General features: G+C 51.8%; 4 protein-coding genes across 4 annotated transcripts; 3 read left to right on the top strand and 1 right to left on the bottom strand.

The window, feature by feature from the left end:
* Positions 1-6,257: 6,257 nt before the first annotated feature.
* On the top strand, positions 6,258-6,726 carry PG998_014984 (LEA domain protein; the record flags this gene model as incomplete). Its single annotated transcript, XM_066881800.1, has 2 exons — positions 6,258-6,284; positions 6,529-6,726. 2 exons carry the CDS (start codon positions 6,258-6,260, stop codon positions 6,724-6,726), a joined length of 225 nt encoding a protein of 74 aa, XP_066723147.1.
* Positions 6,727-12,024: 5,298 nt separating this feature from the next.
* PG998_014985 (uncharacterized protein) lies at positions 12,025-12,723 on the top strand (the record flags this gene model as incomplete). The annotated part of the gene is made up of 1 exon (XM_066881801.1): positions 12,025-12,723. One exon carries the CDS (start codon positions 12,025-12,027, stop codon positions 12,721-12,723), a length of 699 nt encoding a protein of 232 aa, XP_066723148.1.
* A 354-nt stretch (positions 12,724-13,077) lies between these two features.
* On the top strand, positions 13,078-16,313 carry PG998_014986 (zinc protease; the record flags this gene model as incomplete). The annotated part of the gene is made up of 4 exons (XM_066881802.1): positions 13,078-13,329; positions 13,407-14,252; positions 14,306-15,940; positions 16,035-16,313. The coding sequence occupies 4 exons, from the start codon at positions 13,078-13,080 to the stop codon at positions 16,311-16,313; spliced, it is 3,012 nt and encodes a 1,003-aa protein (XP_066723149.1).
* A 1,783-nt stretch (positions 16,314-18,096) lies between these two features.
* PG998_014987 (uncharacterized protein) lies at positions 18,097-20,081 on the bottom strand (the record flags this gene model as incomplete). Its single annotated transcript, XM_066881803.1, has 2 exons — positions 18,097-19,911; positions 19,968-20,081. The coding sequence occupies 2 exons, from the start codon at positions 20,079-20,081 to the stop codon at positions 18,097-18,099; spliced, it is 1,929 nt and encodes a 642-aa protein (XP_066723150.1).
* Positions 20,082-21,512: the final 1,431 nt, after the last annotated feature.

The following is a 21,512-nucleotide window of genomic DNA, read 5'->3' on the forward strand; positions in this document are numbered from 1 at the left end:
CAGGCGGCATGTAGGTCGGTGTTTCGCGACTGCTTTGACGTGAGGCACGGAGGCGTCTGATCGGAGGTCACGGTCTTTGATTTGCAAGGCGTCTTGAGGTATCGAGCTGTACTAGGACCATCTGATCAGCGAAACGCTGTATCCTTCCTCGAACTGGATCTCCGACTACAGTAGATCGAGTTCCACTATCTGATTCTGTATGATTCATCAAGTGGGTGATGCGTGGTCTATTTCTTGCAAAGCCTTGGCCCTCGGCTCAAGGCATCGGCTCACTCTCAAGGCGTTGAAAGCTCACCCCTTGTGTTGAGATTGATTGGGTCCTCGTAGAGCTGTAAGTGACAGAGGGTCAACTTTTGGACGTTTCACGCATGCTGTGATTTAGCTACAACTTCAACGAGCCATTGCTGGTCCGATGCGGTACAGTGACTGCTTTAGACTGACGGATGCAGCAGAAAGAGAGTATGGTATGCCACTCGGTGGGCCCCTCCAAATGGGCAAAGCCAGCGAACAGTAGCAGGCTAGGGGCGGGAAGGGACACGATCATGCGCCGATACTGTCGCGTCCCACTGTCGGCCGTGGCACATCTGCTGGCTCACAAGAGGCACTTCACGCCCCTTCAATTCGCACTAAGCAGCGCGTGGAAAGTAATCCTGAGAGACCGAAACAGGCATTCTGGGCCGCACAAATGTACTCTCCGATTGTGCCGTTTCCAACGTGGCGCACCGAGTCCGAATGGAATCAGGATCACCCAGTGTGCTGCCGTTTTGCCGCGTCAGCTCGAAGACTCTCACGGGCTGTTTCCGGTCCTGACTTCTGTTGGTCCCATTGGCTTGGTACCTCAAGGTACACTCGTCAAAAAGAGACGGTGTCGTACTGTACTGGTAGGTTGACTTATATGTAGTTCATCTTGCGATGCTAGACTTTCGAGCAGGGAATGCTTCTTCGTAGCCGGTCGGAAGGTATCCTATCAAGCTCTGCATTCGGATTGTGGACATCATGTTGGTGTGCCCTTTCTGAGCGAATAGCAGCAGACCTGGGGTGAACGGGGACACGAACAGCCACTGATACTGTTATGCCCCATTCTCGGTCGGCGCACTTGCTGGCTTATACGGAGGCACTTTCGGGCCTCTAATTCCCATTGAGTTGTGCGTAGCAAAGTGACGGGGAGGCCGAACTAACTGTTCTGCTTTGCCCGACCGCAGCCTCTAACTAGACCGTTTTCGATGCATTCGCAATGGGACCAGAATCATCCATTGGTGTACTGTACTTTACTCTTGTTGATGTTGGGAACCTCGCCAGGGCAGCTGATGGTCTTGTCCAGGACCCAGGTTGGCGTTAGTAGCTTCTTCTCTTCAGCGTGTCTTGACGAGGATAAGTTCTTGAGCAGCAGAAAGATTGGGCAGTTGGCCCTAATGGCGCGGGGTCGAGAACCAGCTCCACGCTGCCTTCTAGGGGAGACCTAGCCCGCTAGTCACGCTAGTACGCCATTACTACGCTTCTGACTCTGTAGGCCAACAGGTGCGAGCAACTATGAAAGCCAGACCGGAAACAGCCCGTGGGTGTATTCTAGCTGATGCAACAGAAAGACAATACTGTATGTTACTGAATGATTCTTGCTCCATTCGAATCGGCGCACCACGTCGGAAAGGCTGCAATTGGAGACTACGGTCGGTCGGACCAGAATGGTTGTTTCGGCCCCCCGCCATCACTTAAGAATTGGAGGGACCCGAAAGTGAGCATCGACCCATCTACGCTAACAGCGGTGGGTTCTAGACCTGACCCGCTGGTTGCGCTAGTGCCCTGCTACTCTTCCGACACTGCACTCCAACAGTATGTAGGGCCAACAGGTCTGCAGGCAACTAGGAAGTCGAGACCGGAAACAGCTCGCGAGGATCTTCGAGCTCTCGACGGATGCGGCGAAAGACTACGCTGCTGGATAGTTCAGGCTCTGAGGCGACCGGTCTCTACCAGAACGGTATAAGCGGAGCGGGGGAACATCAGGCTCTGGCCCTGCGCATCAGAACAGGTATGGGTGTCACAAGCTGCCCGTCCGGCGTCCATTCCGTCTCCCAGTGCCACTTGCGCGACGATCCCGATTCTGAATCACAATCAGCCAACAGAATCCAAGACCGAAAACAGCCCGTGAGACTCTTCGAGCTAACGCAGCAAAAAGACAGTACTGTATGTTACAGGATAACTCTGGTTCCATTCGGAATCGGCGCACTTCGAAAAGGGTACAATGGGACACTCGGGCGGACCGGAATGGTAGCTTGGCCTCTTGTTGACGACTGTACCTTGAGGTACAGGGCAAGAAGTCGCTTTAAGTAGCATGGTCAGAAACAGATGCAAAGGACTGATGTACAATACTGGTAGGTACGAACCAGAAGAGCTGCATCGAAGACGACGGCAAGAGTCACCACTCGTGAGTAGTGAGCAGTAGGGCAGTAGCTATGGCGCCGCAGGCGGACAGCGAGAACGCCTCACGTCCATAATGTATGTACATACCGTACTTTCAAGGAAGCCATAGTATCCCGATGAGTATGAACATTCAAATCCCTGCAACGCCTTCAGAGTAACTCGATACCTGAGCGGGTGACCAAGCATTTGCGACAAACCGGCCACGCACCATACATTCGTTGAGGTCGACGCAGAATCAGATGGCGATCAATCTGATGGGGGGAAGGGCACAACATATCGCTTATCAAATGGTTTCTATACGGCTCGATACCCCGCAATATATATTCGAGGACCGTGGAAACCTCCGGGCAGGCTCCTTCGCGCCTCCATTTGAAGCAGTCGCGAGCCACCGAATTGAACGCCGGCTGAACACCAACCTACCGATGACTGTTGATACAGTCCAATGTTCTTCGATAGAAGAAGCAGCCTCTTGTGTTCCGAGTGACTCAGGATCGAACACAACTGGTCAGATGCAACACTACGACTGGTATGAACCAACAGTGGTCTCTAGTCGCCAGCAGCATACTAGCGGTAACATAACAACGCAACGATCACACGGGCACCAAGTCGTCGTACCTGGCGGCACTACACGCTGCGGCACCTGGAATAATGTTCGACAATGCGAAGCAAGCGATGCTCAACTAGAAGTCCGCCCTCTCAGCAGATTTTACCGCGCCGTTAACAGCGCCGAGCTAGCCCAGTACCAAAACGAGCTTGGCGATATCGAATACTTAGTCGCGATCTTGGGCCGAGAAGTTGAAATCTGGGAAAGCGAGTGCGGGTCTCCATGCGGTAGACACAGGCGATCAGCACGAATTGCGGCTAGGAGCTAATGGCACTATGAGCACCGCTGGCTATTCCACGGCGCCCACGGCATCCTTGTTGGATGTTGGTTGTAGTCTGCGTCCATCAGTCATGCTCCCGTCCTCGATTTTGTCATCTGTGAGACATAAACCAAGTGAATACTATTGCTCCGACAGCTTCAACTCTATTTCTCCCATCAAACGCTCATACTCTTTGGTGGCAATGCTCTGGTCATAGGCCTCTACGGCCCGTTCGATAAGAGCGTCCTTCTGAAGCATCAAGCCCTTGTATGATTGAAGGCTACGAGCGACAGAAAGCCACACAGCTTGCTGTTGGAGTAGCTGACGCTTTTCATTCTTCAGATTCTCCCTTTCCATAATATTTCTGCGTCGGAGAGCCTGGTAAAATGCATCTCGATTGCGCTTTATTTCTTGTTGCAAGACAAATAGATTTCTCTGGGCATTGACGGGTTCGTCAAAATACGGTTGACTGCCGTTTTCTTCATGTGATTCTTGCCATCAGGTATACAATCCTTCGTAACAAGCCGATATATGCTATGCGCGCTGAAGCTTGGCAAGTTATAAGGTGGAGGGGGCATCGCGGGAATATCGGATATGGGGTCTATATGGCTTTCCGAATCACGCGCGGGACCTACTGGAGTCCCTAGCCGAATCGGCTAGGGCTACCAGGAGCATGGCCGATGGATGGATTGGTCCGCAAAGGCGTAACTTAGACTCTTCGTCTATTGATCGTCTGCCACATCCCTCGAGTGTCGGAAACCAAGCGTCTTCCAGTCGCCACTCGACCTCTGACTCCTCCTGGGCTCCATTTGCTGCGAGAAGTGCTGGTGGCCTTGGGCACTAACTCGGAGAGACGTTTGGGGGAACAATTGATGCTGATCCGACGTTCCTACTGTATATTCACCCGCCCTCTTTTCGTTGGATACAGATACCTCAGGTAGTCGGCCCCAAGAAGGATGATAACCGACTCGATCTTCAAGTACAGCGCGTCAACCCCTTGAAGACGAGGCTAAAGACCCGTGAGCGAATGGGCTCCCCTATCTAACTGTTCTTTCATAACGGGATCATGGTAGAGACCTGTGAGCAAAGAGTGGCGGAGGAAGATGCGGTCGAATCACCATGGTCTCATTCGGGACTGGAAACATGTTTATCAACGGCCAGCGCGCCAAGTTAGTAAGGAAGCTAGTATATTTCGCAAGAAGCTCTCGATCATCTTCCACTTGATCACCTACTGCCCTGGTTAGTGAAAACCACTCCGACATTCGGATCGTTGAACAGTACAGATAACTCCTCCTTCCCAAGACTGACCCGTTTCTTGTTAGTGAGACTCGATCCAATGAAACCCCCTGCAGTATCATCCCAAGAGACATTTATGGGAAGCCAGTCACCATTTGGTCGCAACCGAAGAGAACAACAAGTCAAGTTTCCCAGTACGTGGCTTTTAAGGGGCTCGCCCTTCCGTTCGAAAGACTTTGACTTGTCGATCCATACACCGCGACGCCGGTTCCACGTCAGATCCTTCACACTGCCTTCGGCATGGACAGTGACTTGTTCGAGACGGAGATTCAATCCTCGTTGCTTCTGTCGCTTGGGCGGTTCTTCTGAGCGCGGCAGTGTTGCTTTCCTCTTCAGGCAAGGACGTCTCGGCATCTCTGAGAGAGGGTTGATCTGCCTCTCCTCATCGGTATCCAGCGGCGCGGCACTGTCTACCCAATGGTTGGTATAATTTGTTGGCGAAGTTGGGGATGTCTCTGCGGTAGGTGACCCCTGGGTGACTGTCACACAATCCCCCACTGGAACCAGAAACGATGCGTCTGTCGGCTTTTCCAAGCTACTCGGAACAGGGGAGTTTGGTGTTGGCGGGCCAGGTGAGGCTGTCGTTGGATTTTTGTTCGTAGAGACAAGGGTCTGTGCGTCATTGGCCGCGAATACTCTATCGAGACTCGTTTCCAACACTGTATTGGATGCTCCTGGAACTTGGGGAAGCTGGAAAGAGTGGAATAGTTCATCCCCGAGTGTGCCCTCGCCCGAGTTTACTTCAGTAACTGCTTCGTTGATTATGGGGCCAAGACAAACCGCAGTGCCAGGCAACTTGCAATCGTCATAGCCTGGAAGGGATGCTTCGACGGAGGCTGAATCCTCCGGATCGTTCTGCGCGCGAAGGTAGCCCTTCATTAGGTCGGCTCCGTCCAAGAATGGGAGGTATGGTGATGCAGGGCTAAGGGAAGGAGCTTGTACTGTATCGTCATTCGCCGTTCCATCATGCTCAAACCCACCCTTCACGAGCTCTTCCCAGGCCTCACACCACTTCTCGCCACATTCGGCGGGATTTTTTCCCAAGAAGTATAGCATGTCGTCCAATACTGCAAGCCCCAAGTTGCTGCCATTGAGGCATTCGGATGCTAATAGTGTTTTAGGGGAAACGGCCTCGCTGGAGAAAAAGTCCGCTGTCTGATCCCCTGTCCACAGGGGGAGAGTAGAACGGGTACTCCCACCGTCTAACCATTCAAGCTCGAGTGGTAGACCAGGATAGGGGAAGTCGAAGCAGGAGGGATACTGATCTGCCTCTAGTTGATGGGCTCGATCGGTTGTCTGCGGCAATGTCATGATGGGTAGGGCGTGCGCTTTATCAGCAGTGTTGATCATGATGTTTTCAGCCGTGCACATTGTCGTGGGGTCTTGTGGTTGAGAAAGTGAAGAACAGAAAGGAAAGAGGGATTCCATCTGATGAAGGGTGGACGGATTTATATGGTTTTTGGATGTGCCGGGCAGATCGATCATCGAGTGACCAGATCCATCAGTTCTGGGTGCTCCGAGATGTTGAAGGGATGATTTTGTGCAGGCATAGCTAGAGTGAATTGCAATAGAGTTCAGACAAAACCTTTTGTCACAATGGAAGGACTCGGGGAAATTCAAGACTGGTGAGAATCAGCCAGATAGCTGTAATTTATACCCGCGAGGCTTTGTTTCCACGGGATGTGGAGGGCGAAGAGGCGAGCCCCTGTAAGTTCAGCCTGTAGGGCTCCTCTAGCAATCTGTAAGGGAGGCTGCCGCTTGGAAACGTCTTATGGTAGGAATCATTGGCCAACGGCAATGATCCTCCCGAGGCTGGCTGACGACGAGACCATGAGACGGACTCGTGGTTACGTCATTGGCGACATCAGATCGCTAAGCCCAAGCTCGAGGACATGCAGTAGCCAAGAAAGATCTCAACGCGCTATGTGGCCTAGCGCAACCTTCATTCCAGATTATCGCGGCTGTGGGCTTGTACTTCTCTGGTATCTTTGGACTGGTCGGCAAGCTGCTGAATGCCCGTGGCCTCGGTAGGCAGGTGAATAACGCGCTCGGCGGATTGGGTCTGAACAAGATTCTCGACGGTCTTGGTCTGGGTAGTGTTGGTGCCATCACTGGCCAGGACAATAAGAAGGGCGGCGGCAAGAAGTAGCTTTCACACTCAATTTTTTCATTTGTTTTGAACAACAGCAGGTCTATGGGTTGCAAGCTTACCGTGTAGAGGGTTACTTCGAGAGAGTATCGCCAATTCGCTAGTCTCTTGAATTCCTATAAGACTCGTCACAATTGGTCGCCGGCCGTGATGCTTGAGAACTGACTTGGCTTCGTGGCTACTGCTGTCATAACTGCCAAGTACCACATCATATATACTCCGACGTCCTAACAAAGTTCGAAGCACTACTATGTCAGTTTGAGGATGAAGACATACAGCACGAGGACAAGGCTACGGAGTTCAGAGATTTGTACCTAATGGCTCAGAAGTACTACAGCTCTCTCGATTATCCTCACCAGCTGAATTTGCTGAATATGTTCGTGAGGAGTTCTTGCTTTATCAGGTTCTAGTTACTACACTACGGACAAGCCGAAGTGGCCAGTCTTGGCCCAGACGGTCGCATCGCGGGCAACGTTTATATGTTGCCCTCATACTTCCTCTTGTAGTGGAGCTGTCGCTTCCAGATCTTCCTCCCTTTACTCTTGCCCCATTTCTTGACAACGAGCTGCCTTGCACTATTCAACCAGTGCTCACCTAGGTCCTTCACCTCAACCTGATAGTCATAGAATCTGACAAAGAGAAGTTTCGTCCCCTCGCTCTTGTATCGATGAGTGATAGTCCCCGCGTAATGTCCACAAAACTCCAATTGTTTCTCATGTGCTGTTCCATCGCCAGGGCCCGAGGCAATATCGGACCGCTATCGTCCAGCGTGAAAACCATTATGCGCACAAAATTGAGCTAGGGCACAGTATATATACCAGAACCAATGGTTTGTAAGATGATTTGGCAGCTTTCGCTGTTGCCGGCTTCGGTTCCGTCTCGTTGACCGTGAGTCGGGGACATAGCAACCACCAGATCCATAAAAGAAATGAGAACAAAGACTTATAGTTTAGTATTAACCCGAATGTTTATTGTCAATATGATTTTGTTTTTGGCATTCCCTTCCCCATGTGCACAGCCCCTACCAACGGTAAATGGTTTGCTCAGGAACAAATGGAAAACGTCTCAAGAAAGAACCCAGGCCCTGTGCTTCCCACGCGTAAAAGAAGGGATAGAAGCAACGAAAACATAGCGAAAAACTGGAAGACATGGGTGAAAAGCAGTCGAAGGCTTCAGCGTCGATACGGAGCAGAGGTTTACATCTATATCAAAGTGCCCCGTAGGCGCAAACAGTATCTCTTCGTATCTCACAGGGGTATGTCACCGTTAACACTAAGCGACGTTGTAAGCACCCCTCCCCCCTCCGCGACTCACGTGGCCACCGAATATGTTGACTTCCACTAAACACTAAATAATAACCTAGGAAAAGCAGTATCCGCCACCTACGGTAGTTGTTGGGAGTGAGTTAGATGGGCCGGACCAAGGCAAGGACGCAGCACCAGAAACTGTTGATCGCGTGTTTTAGTCGAAGAGGGCAGGAGTTCAAGGTATGTCCCAATGGGGCAGCCCCAACCAAGCATCTTAAGGAACGGTAAATGTAGATGGGAGCGATTGGGTTCCCTGGGTAGACAAGGTACGACGGCTTCGTATAGAATTCAATGGATATTTATAGCCTGCCATGGCTACTGTCGCCGTCCAATCCTAAACTTGACCACAAGCCTGGCAGTATATGATCCTTATAGCTCCAACCAGGAGGATGGTCGAATTTCATGCCATCCAAATCGAAGTCTGTGGGGGAAGTCCCCCTCGTTATTGATTCGAACTTGGTTATCGGTATCAAGTATAGCATCTGAGCTAACGTACGTTGCTCGGCTGGCTCGTTGGGGGCGTGCGTGCGACTTGCGCGTAAGAGGCCTGAGGGCTCGTCTGGGCGCTGCCGGCGAGGGCTGCGCCGTTCCTGAGTTCTTCCAATTGCTGGGTGACATTTTGAAGCTCGGCGGTGAGCCGCTGGATGATTGCCTGCTGGTTGTTGATGATCTCTTTCAGGTCTCGGATCTCGGTGCGGGAATCGTGGATCTCGTTCTGGGAGCTGGCCACGAGCTCGTAGATGCGCTGCAGCATCTCCGGTCCGATGACTCTATTGTTGCTCGAGCTTGTCTCTGCTCCATTGTCGCCTTCATTCGAGAGTAGCGCCTCTCGTGCTTTGGCGCTGGGCTTCGCCCGCTTCGCTCTTTTGACCGACGTCGCGATAAAGTTTGGCGCGTCCACCACGATCTCCATCTCTGCACGGTCCTCCATTGTCGCGTTGGACGCCCGCCGCCTTTTCATCCAACTCCCCTTTCAGTAATGGAATAACAAATAATTGAACAAAAATAAAATAAAGGTTCCTCTCCCAATTATCGTCGCTCTAGAGCATCCCCCGAAAGTGCAGTCGTATTGCAAACTAGCATTGTCTAACTAATATCCCAGCCCCATTAAGATCACAGCAGTGTCCGGGGAGGCGGATCATGATGCATCTGCGGGTTACAGGGACTTGCGCCTCAAAGGTTGTGATTGGGGTATTGGAAACATGTTACCGGACCAGCCCGGCCCTTTTGTGCAGCCCAGGTATGCAGGTTGGTAGGTTTCTCACCTATCGGAACGCGCTCATGTTCCCCGGAACACGAGAACGACTAGTCGTGTTTTGTTGCCGCAGTATATGCGCAAAGTACCTATAAAGCCATAATTACGAGGACTATTCTGCTGCAGCCGATGCAAGCACAGATGAGCAGACATTGCTTTGCCCAATCGGAACGACAGCACGAGCGTCACATCTATGCACGACCGGCGACGCTCGAGAGCTGGGCCTGATGCACCTCGATAAAACCCGCCTACGTGATACCGGGGGCTATGTTGTGGCGGATCTGGGGGCCCCAGAGGCATCGCTCGTCGGGACTGTCTGGGCTGCGGGCGTGGACCACGGCGACGAGCGCGATGCGAACCTGCTGTGGAAATCCTCAGGTCGGCCCTCAAATACCGGCAGGTTTATGCGGTTAGGACAAAGAGGAAATATGGTGCGGATTATGTCGTCCCTCTCGAGCTTGCTATGATCGACTGAGCCAATGACAGCTTTACGATCCCGACTGCTTAAGCCTAAGAGCCTGGTGTCTAGACGTTCCATACTTAGATGATACACCTGGAAAGCCAGCATGGATCGCCACTTCACGCACGCATAGTGGTTGATCAGGAATTTGCACGCATATGAATGAGAAAACGCCGACATCCCCCTTCGGTGTCCGACTTCTTCCCTACCTAGGCCAAGCCTCTCGCAAAACAGTCAACATGTGGTGTACCAGAGTTCTTGTCGAAATTTATCACGCATTTACATGCTCAACCGCCAGGGTGCCTTGAATCAACCCACTGGAAGGTGGTTTGTAGATCTACTCAGCTAGTACATCATGAACTAAACTTCCTAGGCTCAGAAAACAACGTGCTGAATTATCTTGGAGAACGGGGCAGATGGGCCAAAAACTTGACAGTCAAGCTCGAAGAAATAGCGTGTTCATATCCGAACTGGCGGCAAAGGCATGGTGGAGTTGGAGGAACATTGAGGCTTTGTACTCGGACACGGCACATTGAACGAGGTCTTCGTCGGGTTGTTGTGGCGCGCAAACTACCGGAGACTGTCAAGATGACACTCTTGCACCCCAACCGCAGGCATGGAAGGCTTGACGGGGGCAATGGCATCGGCAGGTAAGGGCTGACGAGAAACTGGCCGGCTACTTTAGCGACCCGCGCCACCATGTAAGACGATTGGCTGGCATGCATTGTACAGCCCCACATGTCACTAGTTCTGCAACATTAAACACTCGGCCCCTCGATTAGCTGTTAATGCATGGGTGTTTCGCGCCATGAGTGGTGCGATCACCAGGCGCGAAGGTGGTCCCGCAGATCGAGCAGCGACGCCTCTACTGTGGACCAATAAAGAGATGGCGGGTCTAGCTGCCTTCTCTCCAGCGTTATGCTCTCTCTGTTATTCAGCCATGCTCGTTACGTAGCAACACATGCACTAGACGTTTTAAGCTACGATTCGTGAGCTGGCTTGAATACGCATTTCTCGATAGCTTCAAACTCGCGGGATCCAACGGTACATTGGCTACTGGCCTTGCGATCTAGCTCATTTTGTGCCAATATGGGCCGGTTATTAAAGTGCCTTTGGTGCCACAAGCTGTGCTCAAATTCAGAATTAAGGTATAACTCAACCACACCTAGATTGTCTCTGCGTGAGCTGAACAAGAATAATACAGGAAACACAAAGATCGGCATACTAAGCCTTACAAATGCAATACACCTGGATGTTTCAAGAGCTTCAGTACCAAGAACGATCTAAACCGCCATAAGCGAAGCATCCACCAGAGTGCCCTCGACTCTGGCAAACAATACGTCTGTAACCTGGGAGTATGTGTGACAAAAGACAAGATATGGCCACGCGCCGATAATTTCAGGGCCCATTTGAAGCGTGTTCACCATCTAGCTCTGCGGGAGACCGAGCTTGAGCCCTTCGTATGGACGTCCATGATGCCACCTCCAATAGCATCCAGGATGTCGACACTTGTCGCAATAGCCCGGCTCCAGCAGGATCTCGCAGGCATGGAGAAGGCTTTAGATGGTCTATCCCCGGAGGACGGCTTGCAATCTCTTGACGAAGAGTCTCGTTCGGATATCCCAAGCGTCCAAGTCGATTACCAAGTGTTTCAAGCGTTCATAAAGACTGGCAAAATCATGATAGTGGGAAATCGATCCCCGGGGCCTATTCAGTCGGCGACAACTGGGCACACAGAAACAGCCAAGCATAAAGCCACAGAGTTCCCCGCTGCTCCGTTCCAAACATCAGACAGGGGAGGTACCAAGAATGATATTTTCTCATCGAAGCAACCCCTGAGTTCGCCCGCTGCCTTGTCAGACTTCCAGGTATCAGAGCGGATCGAACCAGCTGCCACCTCACTTCCAAACGCGAAATTGTCAGCGCCAAGGCATAGTTGGCTACGCGAACTGCTCTGTGGCTCAGATGGAACGGACAGGGAAGTAGTTCGATATTTATAATGGAAATTTGTGCACGAAAAGCAGGAAGCACCTTCGAAATTGGAACAAGCTGCCGTATGGGTTGCCGTACGCGGTATAGTACTGTTGTGAGCCCACCACATGTTGATCTCGCAGATGAGACAATGCCGCGGATTCGATGTCCTCTTCGTTCGTTTAGAGCGCGGTCAATTCACTCTCTATACGTGTGTACTTGTCCGGTAGATTCTAAATGGCCTAGACATCATGAGAAAAAGCCAAAAAGTCTGGATGAAGCCTGGTCTATTGTAGCTACATGCCATGCTTTGCCGGTGGCTCGCTTCCGACCACCTGGAGAAGTTGTTCGTCTCGATAATACAAGATAAAGAGCCGGACCTGGACCCTCTAATCGGCATGTTCTCGCCGTCGCTCGAGCCCGAGTCGGACGACTCACAGACGGCTTATTCGTCACCGGATGTCCAACCGACACCCGAAACACTTACTACCACGGCAACTGAGCCCATGTGCCACTCTTCTGTAGAGGCCCCGTCAGTAGTGTCTGCGTCGTTGTCATCGTCAGGTGTTGCGTCTAGCAGCAGCGAATGCGCCTCGAGCCGCACCACCGTCATCCGCGGCTTCTCTCCCTCTCAAGTTTCCATTCCTGCCCTGCAGCTTCGCAGTCAAGAATCAATGAAGCGACTCGCCCTTGACGCGATTCCCGAACCACAAGCCGCTCCCGCCTACTGCCCGGTTCAGATTAAGAAGCAACCCGCTAAACTTGCTCTTGGCGGCTCTTCTGGCGATGAGTCCTCTCCCCAGAGTTTAGTGCAACACAAGGCGCTCGCCCCCCAGGGCCAGCCAAAGATGTTCCAGCTTGGCGCATCATCTGGATCTGTTGAAGATCCCAGCCCATCCTTGAAGAGCGCCATGAAGTCCCTTCCACAGCTAAAGCTGATGGAGGATTTGGTTCCAAGGGTATCACAGGGCACGTACTCCCAGATACTTGCATATAGCGAGTAAGCTCAAGTCCCCACCCAAATAATTTCTCAAAGGTCTAGGCGACCAAAGGCCTTAGCGAGATCGCTTGGCCCCAAGGACCACCAGTGTGCTGCAAGTCCTGGAAATCATACCCCCAACCCTCCCTTTTAGGTGAAGAGGGGGCAGTCGCATGACCATGCCCTGCGCCAAAACTTGCTGTCATCTAGTGAGGCCTACAGCCTAAGCAGTGACCGTTTCACTCATCAGCACACCTCCTGCTTGATCACTTAGTCTTAGTTCATTCCTCGCGGCTCTCCCAAACTACTTTCTTTCCCTCTTTCTCAACAAACTCGCCAACACGTTTTCGGTATACGACATCACTCCCGGCTTTACGCGATGGCATTATCCACTTATTCTCGTGATGATCCTATCAACGAACCAAACCAACCCATAGACCGGATTACCGACAAGCTGGAGACACCTTCGCTGGATGACCGCAGTTACCGCGTTGTTCGTCTGGCCAACCAACTGGAATGTCTCCTGGTCCACGACCCGGAGACAGACAAGGCAAGCGCGGCTTTGGATGTCAATGTCGGCAATTTCAGCGATGAGGATAACATGCCAGGCATGGCTCACGCCGTGGAACACGTAAGTCCCATCGTTTCCTTCAAAACAACAACAGAGACAGATGCACTGCTCAAACAGACCGGCTGACGGCTTCTTAGCTCTTGTTCATGGGGACGAAGAAGTATCCCGTGGAAAATGCATACAACCAGTATCTCTCGGCGCATTCGGGCCACTCAAACGCCTATACTGGTGCAACTTCCACAAACTACTTTTTCGAAGTAGGCGCAAAATCCGGCGAGGGCGAGGAATCATCCGAGTCTCCTTTATATGGCGCTCTAGACAGATTTGCCCAGTTCTTTATTGAGCCGCTGTTCCTCTCCTCGACATTGGATCGTGAGCTGCAAGCCGTTGATTCGGAGAACAAGAAGAACCTGCAGAGTGACCAGTGGCGGTTGCACCAACTCGAGAAGAGCTTATCAAACCCAAAGCACCCTTACTGCCACTTCTCCACAGGTAATTTCGAGGTTCTCAAGACAGAACCTGAGGCACGCGGCATCGATGTGCACGCCAAGTTTATGGAGTTCCATGGCAAGCATTACTCGGCAAACAGAATGAAGTTGTGTGTGCTCGGCCGTGAACCCCTTGATGTATTGGAGCGCTGGGCAGCTGAGCTGTTCTCAGCTGTGCCCAACAAGAACCTGCCTCAAAGCCGGTGGGAAGACGAAGTCCCATTTGCCAAAGACCAGCTGAAGTGGCAGTGCTTTGCGAAGCCCGTTATGGACTCAAGGGAGCTTAACCTCTTCTTCCCATTCATGGATGAGGAGAAGCTATACGAATCGCAGCCCAGTCAGTACATCAGTCATTTGATTGGACATGAGGGACCTGGCAGTGTTTTCTCTTACATCAAATCGAAAGGCTGGGCCAACTCGTTGAGTGCTGGTGTGTATGCTATCTGCCCTGGCACCCCTGGTGTGTTCGACTGCCAGGTTCGGCTCACTAAAGATGTAAGTGCTACCCCCAATATCTTAGACAAGACCCTAGGCTAAACTTGATACAGGGCTTGATGAATTACAAGGAAATCGTCAAGGTTTTCTTCCAATACGTTGCTCTGCTTCGAGAAACACCGCCGCAGGAGTGGATTTTCGAGGAGCAGAAGGGTATGGCCGATGTGGACTTCAAGTTCAAGCAGAAGACACCAGCCAGCCAGTTTACCAGCAATATTGCCGCCGTTATGCAAAAACCATTGCCGAGAGAGTGGCTACTTAGTGGGCAGAGCCGACTCCGGAAGTTCGATGCGGGTCTCATTGCCAAAGGGCTGGATTGTCTCCGGCCGGATAATTTCAGAATGACTCTGGTCTCCAGAGACTACCCTGGTGACTGGGATCAAAAGGAGAAATGGTATGGGACCGAGTACAAAGCCGAGAAGATCCCAGAAGAGTTTCTCGTGGAGATATCAAAGGCCGCCAGTGCTGATGCCAAAGCGCGTCTGCCTCAATTGCATCTGCCGCACAAGAACCAGTTTATCCCGACTAAGCTGGAAGTCGAGAAGAAGGAAGTCAAGGAGCCGACCTTGATACCGCGCTTGCTACGGAACGACAAAGTGGCCAGGACCTGGTTCAAAAAAGACGACACCTTCCGGGTGCCGAAGGCGAACCTCGTGGTCAGCTGCAAGAACCCTATCATCTTCGCCACTGCAGAGAACTCGGTTAAGGCGAAGCTGTACACAGACCTTGTGCGAGATGCTCTGGAGGAGTATTCCTACGACGCAGGCCTGGCAGGCTTGCAGTACAACGTCATTTTGGACTCCCGGGGCCTTTTTGTCGAGGTGTCAGGTTACAATGACAAACTCCCAGTCTTGCTAGAGCAGGTCCTAATAACTATGCGCGACCTGGAGATCCGTGATGAACGCTTTGATATTGTCAAAGAACGGCTGTCTCACGGTTACAAGAACTGGGAGCTTCAGCAACCGTTTACGCAAATCGGGAATTATATCTCGTGGCTCACCTCGGAGCATGATTTCGTCGTTGACCAACTCGAGGCGGAGCTCCCTGGCATTACCGTTGAGGCTACCAGAGCCTTTCACAAACAGCTCATCTCTCAGATGCATATCGAAGCCTACGTACACGGCAACCTGTATAGGGAGGATGCCCTGAAGCTGACCACGATGATCGAGAACACGCTGAAGCCCCGCGTGCTCCCCAAGGATCAGCTGCCAATTCTGAGGTCTTTGATGTTCCCCGCCGGTGCTAACTATCTCTATAAGAAGACGCTCAAGGATCCTGCAAATGTCAATCACTGCATTGAATACTATCTCCACATCGGCAATAAGGGTGACCGCATGGTGAGAGCAAAGACGCAGCTGCTTGACCAAATCATTCACGAACCTGCCTTCGACCAACTGCGCACCAAGGAGCAGCTTGGCTATGTTGTCTTCAGTGGTCTGCGAGGTTGCTCAACAACCTATGGTTTCCGATTCATTATTCAGAGCGAGAGAGCTTCTGAATACTTGGAGTCGCGGATCGATTCGTTCCTGGGCGCTCAAGCTACTGCGTTGAGCAATATAAGCGATACCGAATTCGAGAGCCACAAGAGGGCCGTGGTAGTCAAGCGCCTGGAAAAAGTGAAGAATCTCGACCAGGAGACTGGAAGACACGGGCACAAATCGCCAACGAATACTATGATTTTGAAGCAGGTATGACTCTCATTCCCCGGGTACCGGAAACATAGATTTGATACTGATATTTTTACCCAACCTAGCGCAAGAAGATGCAATTCATGTAAAGCAGCTTACGAAGTCCGACATGATCGATTTCTACTCGAGCCACATTCTGCCGACCTCGCCCAACAGAGCCAAGTTGGTGGTGTACTTGGAGGCCCAAGGAACAAGCACCAAGCCTCAGGAGGCAGCCTCGGCCGAGAAGGAAGCAGAAGCTGTACCCAACAATGGAACCGTTCCCTACTTGATCACGGACGTCAGAGAGTACAAGTCTCAACTTGTAGCCAGCTCCGGGGCACGTCCGATACGGGAGCTTGACTTCTTTGAGGACTTCCGTTCTAAAGCGTGAGCTCCGTATCGAAGCCCTTACTGCGGCCATCAGTAGCGGCTGTAGATTTGCGAATTGGAGGTTTAGGGTCCGTATTGTACAGCGGATTCGACAGATATTGCAGGTCATGAGGTTGATATGGCTCGAAATTTGCTTTATAATGGACCCTACGAGTTGTTTTACTTCTGTGTATATTATGTCGCTAGTTGATTGGGCTGGTATTGAACCACTTGCGCAAAGATTACGAGGTCTGCGTGAAGAGGGAGGGCATTTTGATGTTCGCGTATCTCCTTCGTCATAGTCTAGTCGTATTCAAGACTTCCGCATGAATGTTACATCGTGAACAGTAGCTATTGCAGTGTACGTGCCTGGAGACTTCTTGGAGTGTGCTGAAGGGATGGGCGTTGCAGGGGATCTGCAGTAATTACATAGCGATATGTCTGCGGAAGCATGAGACACAGTTCCGGGCTAACCCCTGGCAAGCTCGCATTTTCCAGCTGAAAGGGGCTACTCTCGTTAGGTCTAGGCGTATGCCTCGCATGATTGTGTCGTATTTCCCGGACTGCGTACATTAGTATTATTCGGCCTACCATGCCTACCATGGCTACTACCATTCCCTTTTTTTGCTTTTCAGTTCAATATTAAGGCCCGAATCCCAACAGAAACACTGCCATGACTGCAAGCATTGTAACCTTGGGCGACCCCCCCCTTTTTCGTCATTCAACTCCTTACAGCCCAACATCCGGTAACCGTCCATACGTTTCTTCTGCGTCACCCCCGCTACCACGACCATCGTCTGGGTCCGAATCGACAGGTGGCACGCCATTCGGCGAGTCCAACTTGCTTGATTCTCGGACCAACGTGGTCTAGGCCCGATTTCATGGCCCAGACTTCCAGATAAACGCGCCACTCATGCTCTGCTGTGACGTATCTGAACCACTTCATCGATGACCATTGCTTTTTCTTGTCTTTCCTGATTGGTCGAAAGAAGCAATGGGCAGGAGACGAGTCATCCCATCCAGCTAGCCGAGAGTTGCTTCAAAGTGAAATCGGACATCCATGGTCAGTGGGACAAGGATGTTGGGAGTCGTCACGTCAAGCTTGGATATACGTACATACGGAGCTGTGCTGACAGCACACGGCCCACCAGATACCATTGCCGTTCCACGCCACAGGGAGACCTGACAGTACCAGAGGCTCTATAAAAGCATGCCGACCTACACGCCACTTTCTCCTGGCAAGCCATCCCTCATCCTTTTGATCACCTGCAGTCCTGCAGCTTCAGACACCATGGCAGTCGCCAACAACTGCGCCCACTCTTTCAGAATGATCAAGTCCGACAGCACGCTCGTCCAATGGACCTGCAACCTGTGTCATTCAGGCCCCTCTTGGTGGATCTTCGAGTGCCGGTATTGTCAGGTTCACGCCTGCCGAGCCTGCGTTCACAGCATCTAGTCCACGCTCCCCGGTAAGTGTCAAAGGCATGTGGGAACGCTTGATGGATAGCTGACAGGAGACCAAGGCGGCAGATGGCATATGGGGCGACAGGGTATGAGAAAGGTGGCCAGCGCGAAAATGGCAGGTTGGGGTCGCGGTCCAATGCCATGTGCCAATTCTTATAGCTGTTCTCTTTGGGCCTCACCACTCCGTGGTACGCTCTGATCTCTGCTATTCCAATAGACGTATCAGCCAGCCATGTTGGCCTCCAAGCCCCACTTCACTCATCCATGGTTTCATTCACCTGTCTCCTCCCTCTCATCCACCTCATCATGTAGTCTTCGATCCGGCACCGCACGAGCTCGACCTAGACATACTGCCCAGGGAGGTGCGTGTACATGGCTTTCTCAGTCCTGGCCCAGACGCGGGCCCCTTTGGCGAGGATAAACTCATTACCCGACAATGATTCATTTGAAGCCCAAACTTGTAGAGGGTGATTGTCAGCGACTCCTGGAGAGCCCCCTTGAATAACAACCCCGCCTGAACCATCGTGTTTGGGGCTGCGTGCATACCCGTTTGCACAGCCTACCACAGGGGTCGCGGGTGACTTCAGTAATCCCCCACTCGATTTACCTGTGAGCTTCGTGGCCGGGTCGAATGAGAGCCAGACAAGAACTTTCAGGGTGTTAGCAGTGCCCCCAGTGGCGTAGACCATTGATCGCTCATCATCTGCCGCGAGAACGTTCCCTTGATGGCCCACAGGGTTCATGAACCGAGATAAGCGTTCCAAAGTCGGATCAGAAGAACCGTTTTCAGGCTCTCCTGGCCACATGGTAATAAGATTGCGTACTTCCTCTGCCTTCTCCTTTTCCCTGTGTCCTTGAACACTTGAGCTTGCCGACGTTTCCTGGAGCTTCATAAATCGTGCTGCCATCATTTTCCCAGCCCGTATGCGAAGCCGCTGCGTGTATGGTGCCAGCGGCGTCGGGTCGTCAACCAGATCAAGAAACGTCTCACTGGAATAGTAATAGGAGCGAAGGTAGGTTTTGCTCAGATCAAATTGGGTTCCCTCGTCCCCGGAATGGGTTTTGCGCGGCGGATGTGATAGCGGACGCAAGTAGTTGGGATTGCTATTCGAATCCAGTAGCATTGTCAGAGGATCGTCGGGCAGGTTGTTCTCTGTGTTGTCATCCTGTTGTTCATCGGCCGTCCCCTCATCTTCGTCTTTGAAAACGACATTGGTTGCGTAGTAACTCCGTCGATTCCCACATTGCCCCGTCAACCATTCTTTGCGTGATTCTATGATTCTCACTTGCCCTGTTCTTTCGTCCTTCTCGAGCTTCAGGAAGCCCCATCGGTCATCTGTGGGGCCTTCGGCATGCTGCCTTCGCCAGCTATCCCTTTTCTTCATGATTTGTGTTTTTTTAGGATCCGGATCTTCGAGGCGAAATCGAAAGCAGTAGTAATAAGACGTCCAGTCGATCTCTTCAAGTTCGAAGGCTGTTTGATTCGACAATCCATAAAGATAGCCATCTACAATCTCAAAGCAGACAGTAGAACCAATTTCGTACCCGACAAGGTTGGAAAGGTGGACTTTTCGTCTCGACAGATGACGTTTTGTGAGGTCGAAGAATCGAAGTACCCATTTCCGAAAACCATCGGCTCCGTATTCCGAATGAGTGCCATAGTAAAGATAGGACCTGCTGTTTCGGACAAATAATCGTATCGTAGATTCGAGGAGAATTGCGCCGACCAGCTCGTGTTTTTCGGTGTCGAGAATCAAGAGCCAATCTTCCGGTTCTGGGAGGGAGAAGGAGCACACACAGCTTGTGATACCTTCGGCGTTGTGAATAACGTTGAACGAGTAACCTTGGCAGTTCTCGAAACTCGGGATCGCCTCGGCGGTGAGCTTGGGGATGTTGATTACTGTTTCCAGGCCGGATGGATTGTGTAGGTCCAGAATTCTAAGCCATCTTTGTCCCATGTCCTCGTGTACGTCCTCGTGTATGTAACACAACTTTCCATTTGAAAGCATATGGGAGTCGGCAAGCCCGACCATCGCCACAACATAGGGACGAGCTTCTGCGATGGCTCTTCGTCTTTTGACCAATCGTCGCAACGCCCTGGCATAGAAGCCGTCAATTTCTGCTTGCTGCGCCTCAAGTGAGAATTGTGCTTTTGCCTTGATGAGAAGTAAGCTGCCCGAAACGTTTTGGCTGCCAGCTGAGAATAGCTTACACGAATTATGTGCTTGGCGAAGCTATCTTCAGTGATAAGGTACTGAAAGTGGCGACAGGAGAGGGACAAGTCGAATATTTCCTCAATGCTGAGGCTCGTGGCGACGTTCGCCATTATTTCGTAAGGCAGTTTTTGAAGCCCCGAAGTGGGAGTCGAAACGCCGTTCTTCGACCCACCAGGTATAGCAAGCCTTTTCATCGTACCGGAAGAGTATACGCACAATCAGAGATGTCGCAAAGCGCAAGTCGAGAGCGCAACCGTTCTCTGCACCTCAGAGCATTTCTGCCGTGCTGGCAGTTGGAAAGAGGCGGGGACGAGAAGCCTGGAACAAGAGAACTGGCCGTCGAAATTCCCTGGCAAGTCACAGCCTTGTCGTGGACGCCCACGTCAGTGCAGTCGGCCACGACTCTTCTTGGCGGGTCTCTGCGAAACGATAACAGCCGCTACCAACATTGCGGGTCAGGTACATCTCCGCACTGGCGTCGCGGTTAGTGTACAGGCTTGAGCAGGGATGTATTCTAGAGCACTTCTTGGGTAGCGGATAGATAAGAGCAGCCAATCCGCTTACATTGTTTACCCTTTCGCCCCACAGTGGCCACCAGGCCAGTGCTGAGCTTCTCGAGGCTCACTGCAACTGAGCCCGACAAGCAATGACGCCGGGTTTGGCTTCAACGGTGTATGAGTGTCACTCTCGCTAGACTCTACCAAGAAGACAAGGGGTCGTGGAGTTGCCGCGATATGTCTTAGTCTGCATACTCGGATGAATGACAATCAGGGTCAGGCTGGCTTCAGGATGCGTGCGGGGCTGATCGATGCTCAACCCATACAACCGACGGCCAGGGAAGAGTCTCGAGTGCTGCATACCGCTGTCAATTGACTATCACGCACTGCCATTATTGTGGCCCTCCTCTTAAACCAATCGCTTCCAGGCAGGCTCGGCGTGGTGGCCCTGACACTCAAATTTCACATTTTGCCGAGATAAGCTGGCGTTACCAAGGGTCGGGTTCGCAGTAGATCAATCAAACAGGAAGCACCTATGTGGCTATCGAAATGCACTGTTAGGGAGGGCTTCACAGATGTTTGCATCAGGGAGAAAGTCCATGAGCACCTCAGGCCCCCAGCCACTCCCAAAATTCCTGTCAAGCCTGGACTGAATCACTCTGATAGGCCCAAACGAAGCCCTTCATTATACCATGCCCAAATACACGACCCTCTCAGCCCAAAATCTCAAGTGCGACTCATCCATCCCCAAGCCCCCTGCCATGCAATCAAACGGAAAACAGACCCCACATGGCAACACACAATAAAATTAAGACAAACAAGGCGAGGAGCATGACTACTACAGTCCAACCTGCGGAGACTACGAGCTCCCAGAATATCTCTTTGAATGCTTGAGGAGAAAAATAATACAGGCAAATGAGCGTGAAAGCGGCAAGCGAGCCAATAAGTCGCCTAACTATTAGCAGATAACAAAATAGCGCCATATTAGTAGAGTGCTATATCTTATCGTACATCGGAATCTTACATTTGGGTTCCATCGGTTCT

This window comes from Apiospora kogelbergensis (assembly GCF_038363985.1).
Source record: "Apiospora kogelbergensis strain CBS 113332 chromosome Unknown utg000018l_segment0_segment0, whole genome shotgun sequence".
Classification (NCBI taxonomy): domain Eukaryota; kingdom Fungi; phylum Ascomycota; class Sordariomycetes; order Amphisphaeriales; family Apiosporaceae; genus Apiospora; species Apiospora kogelbergensis.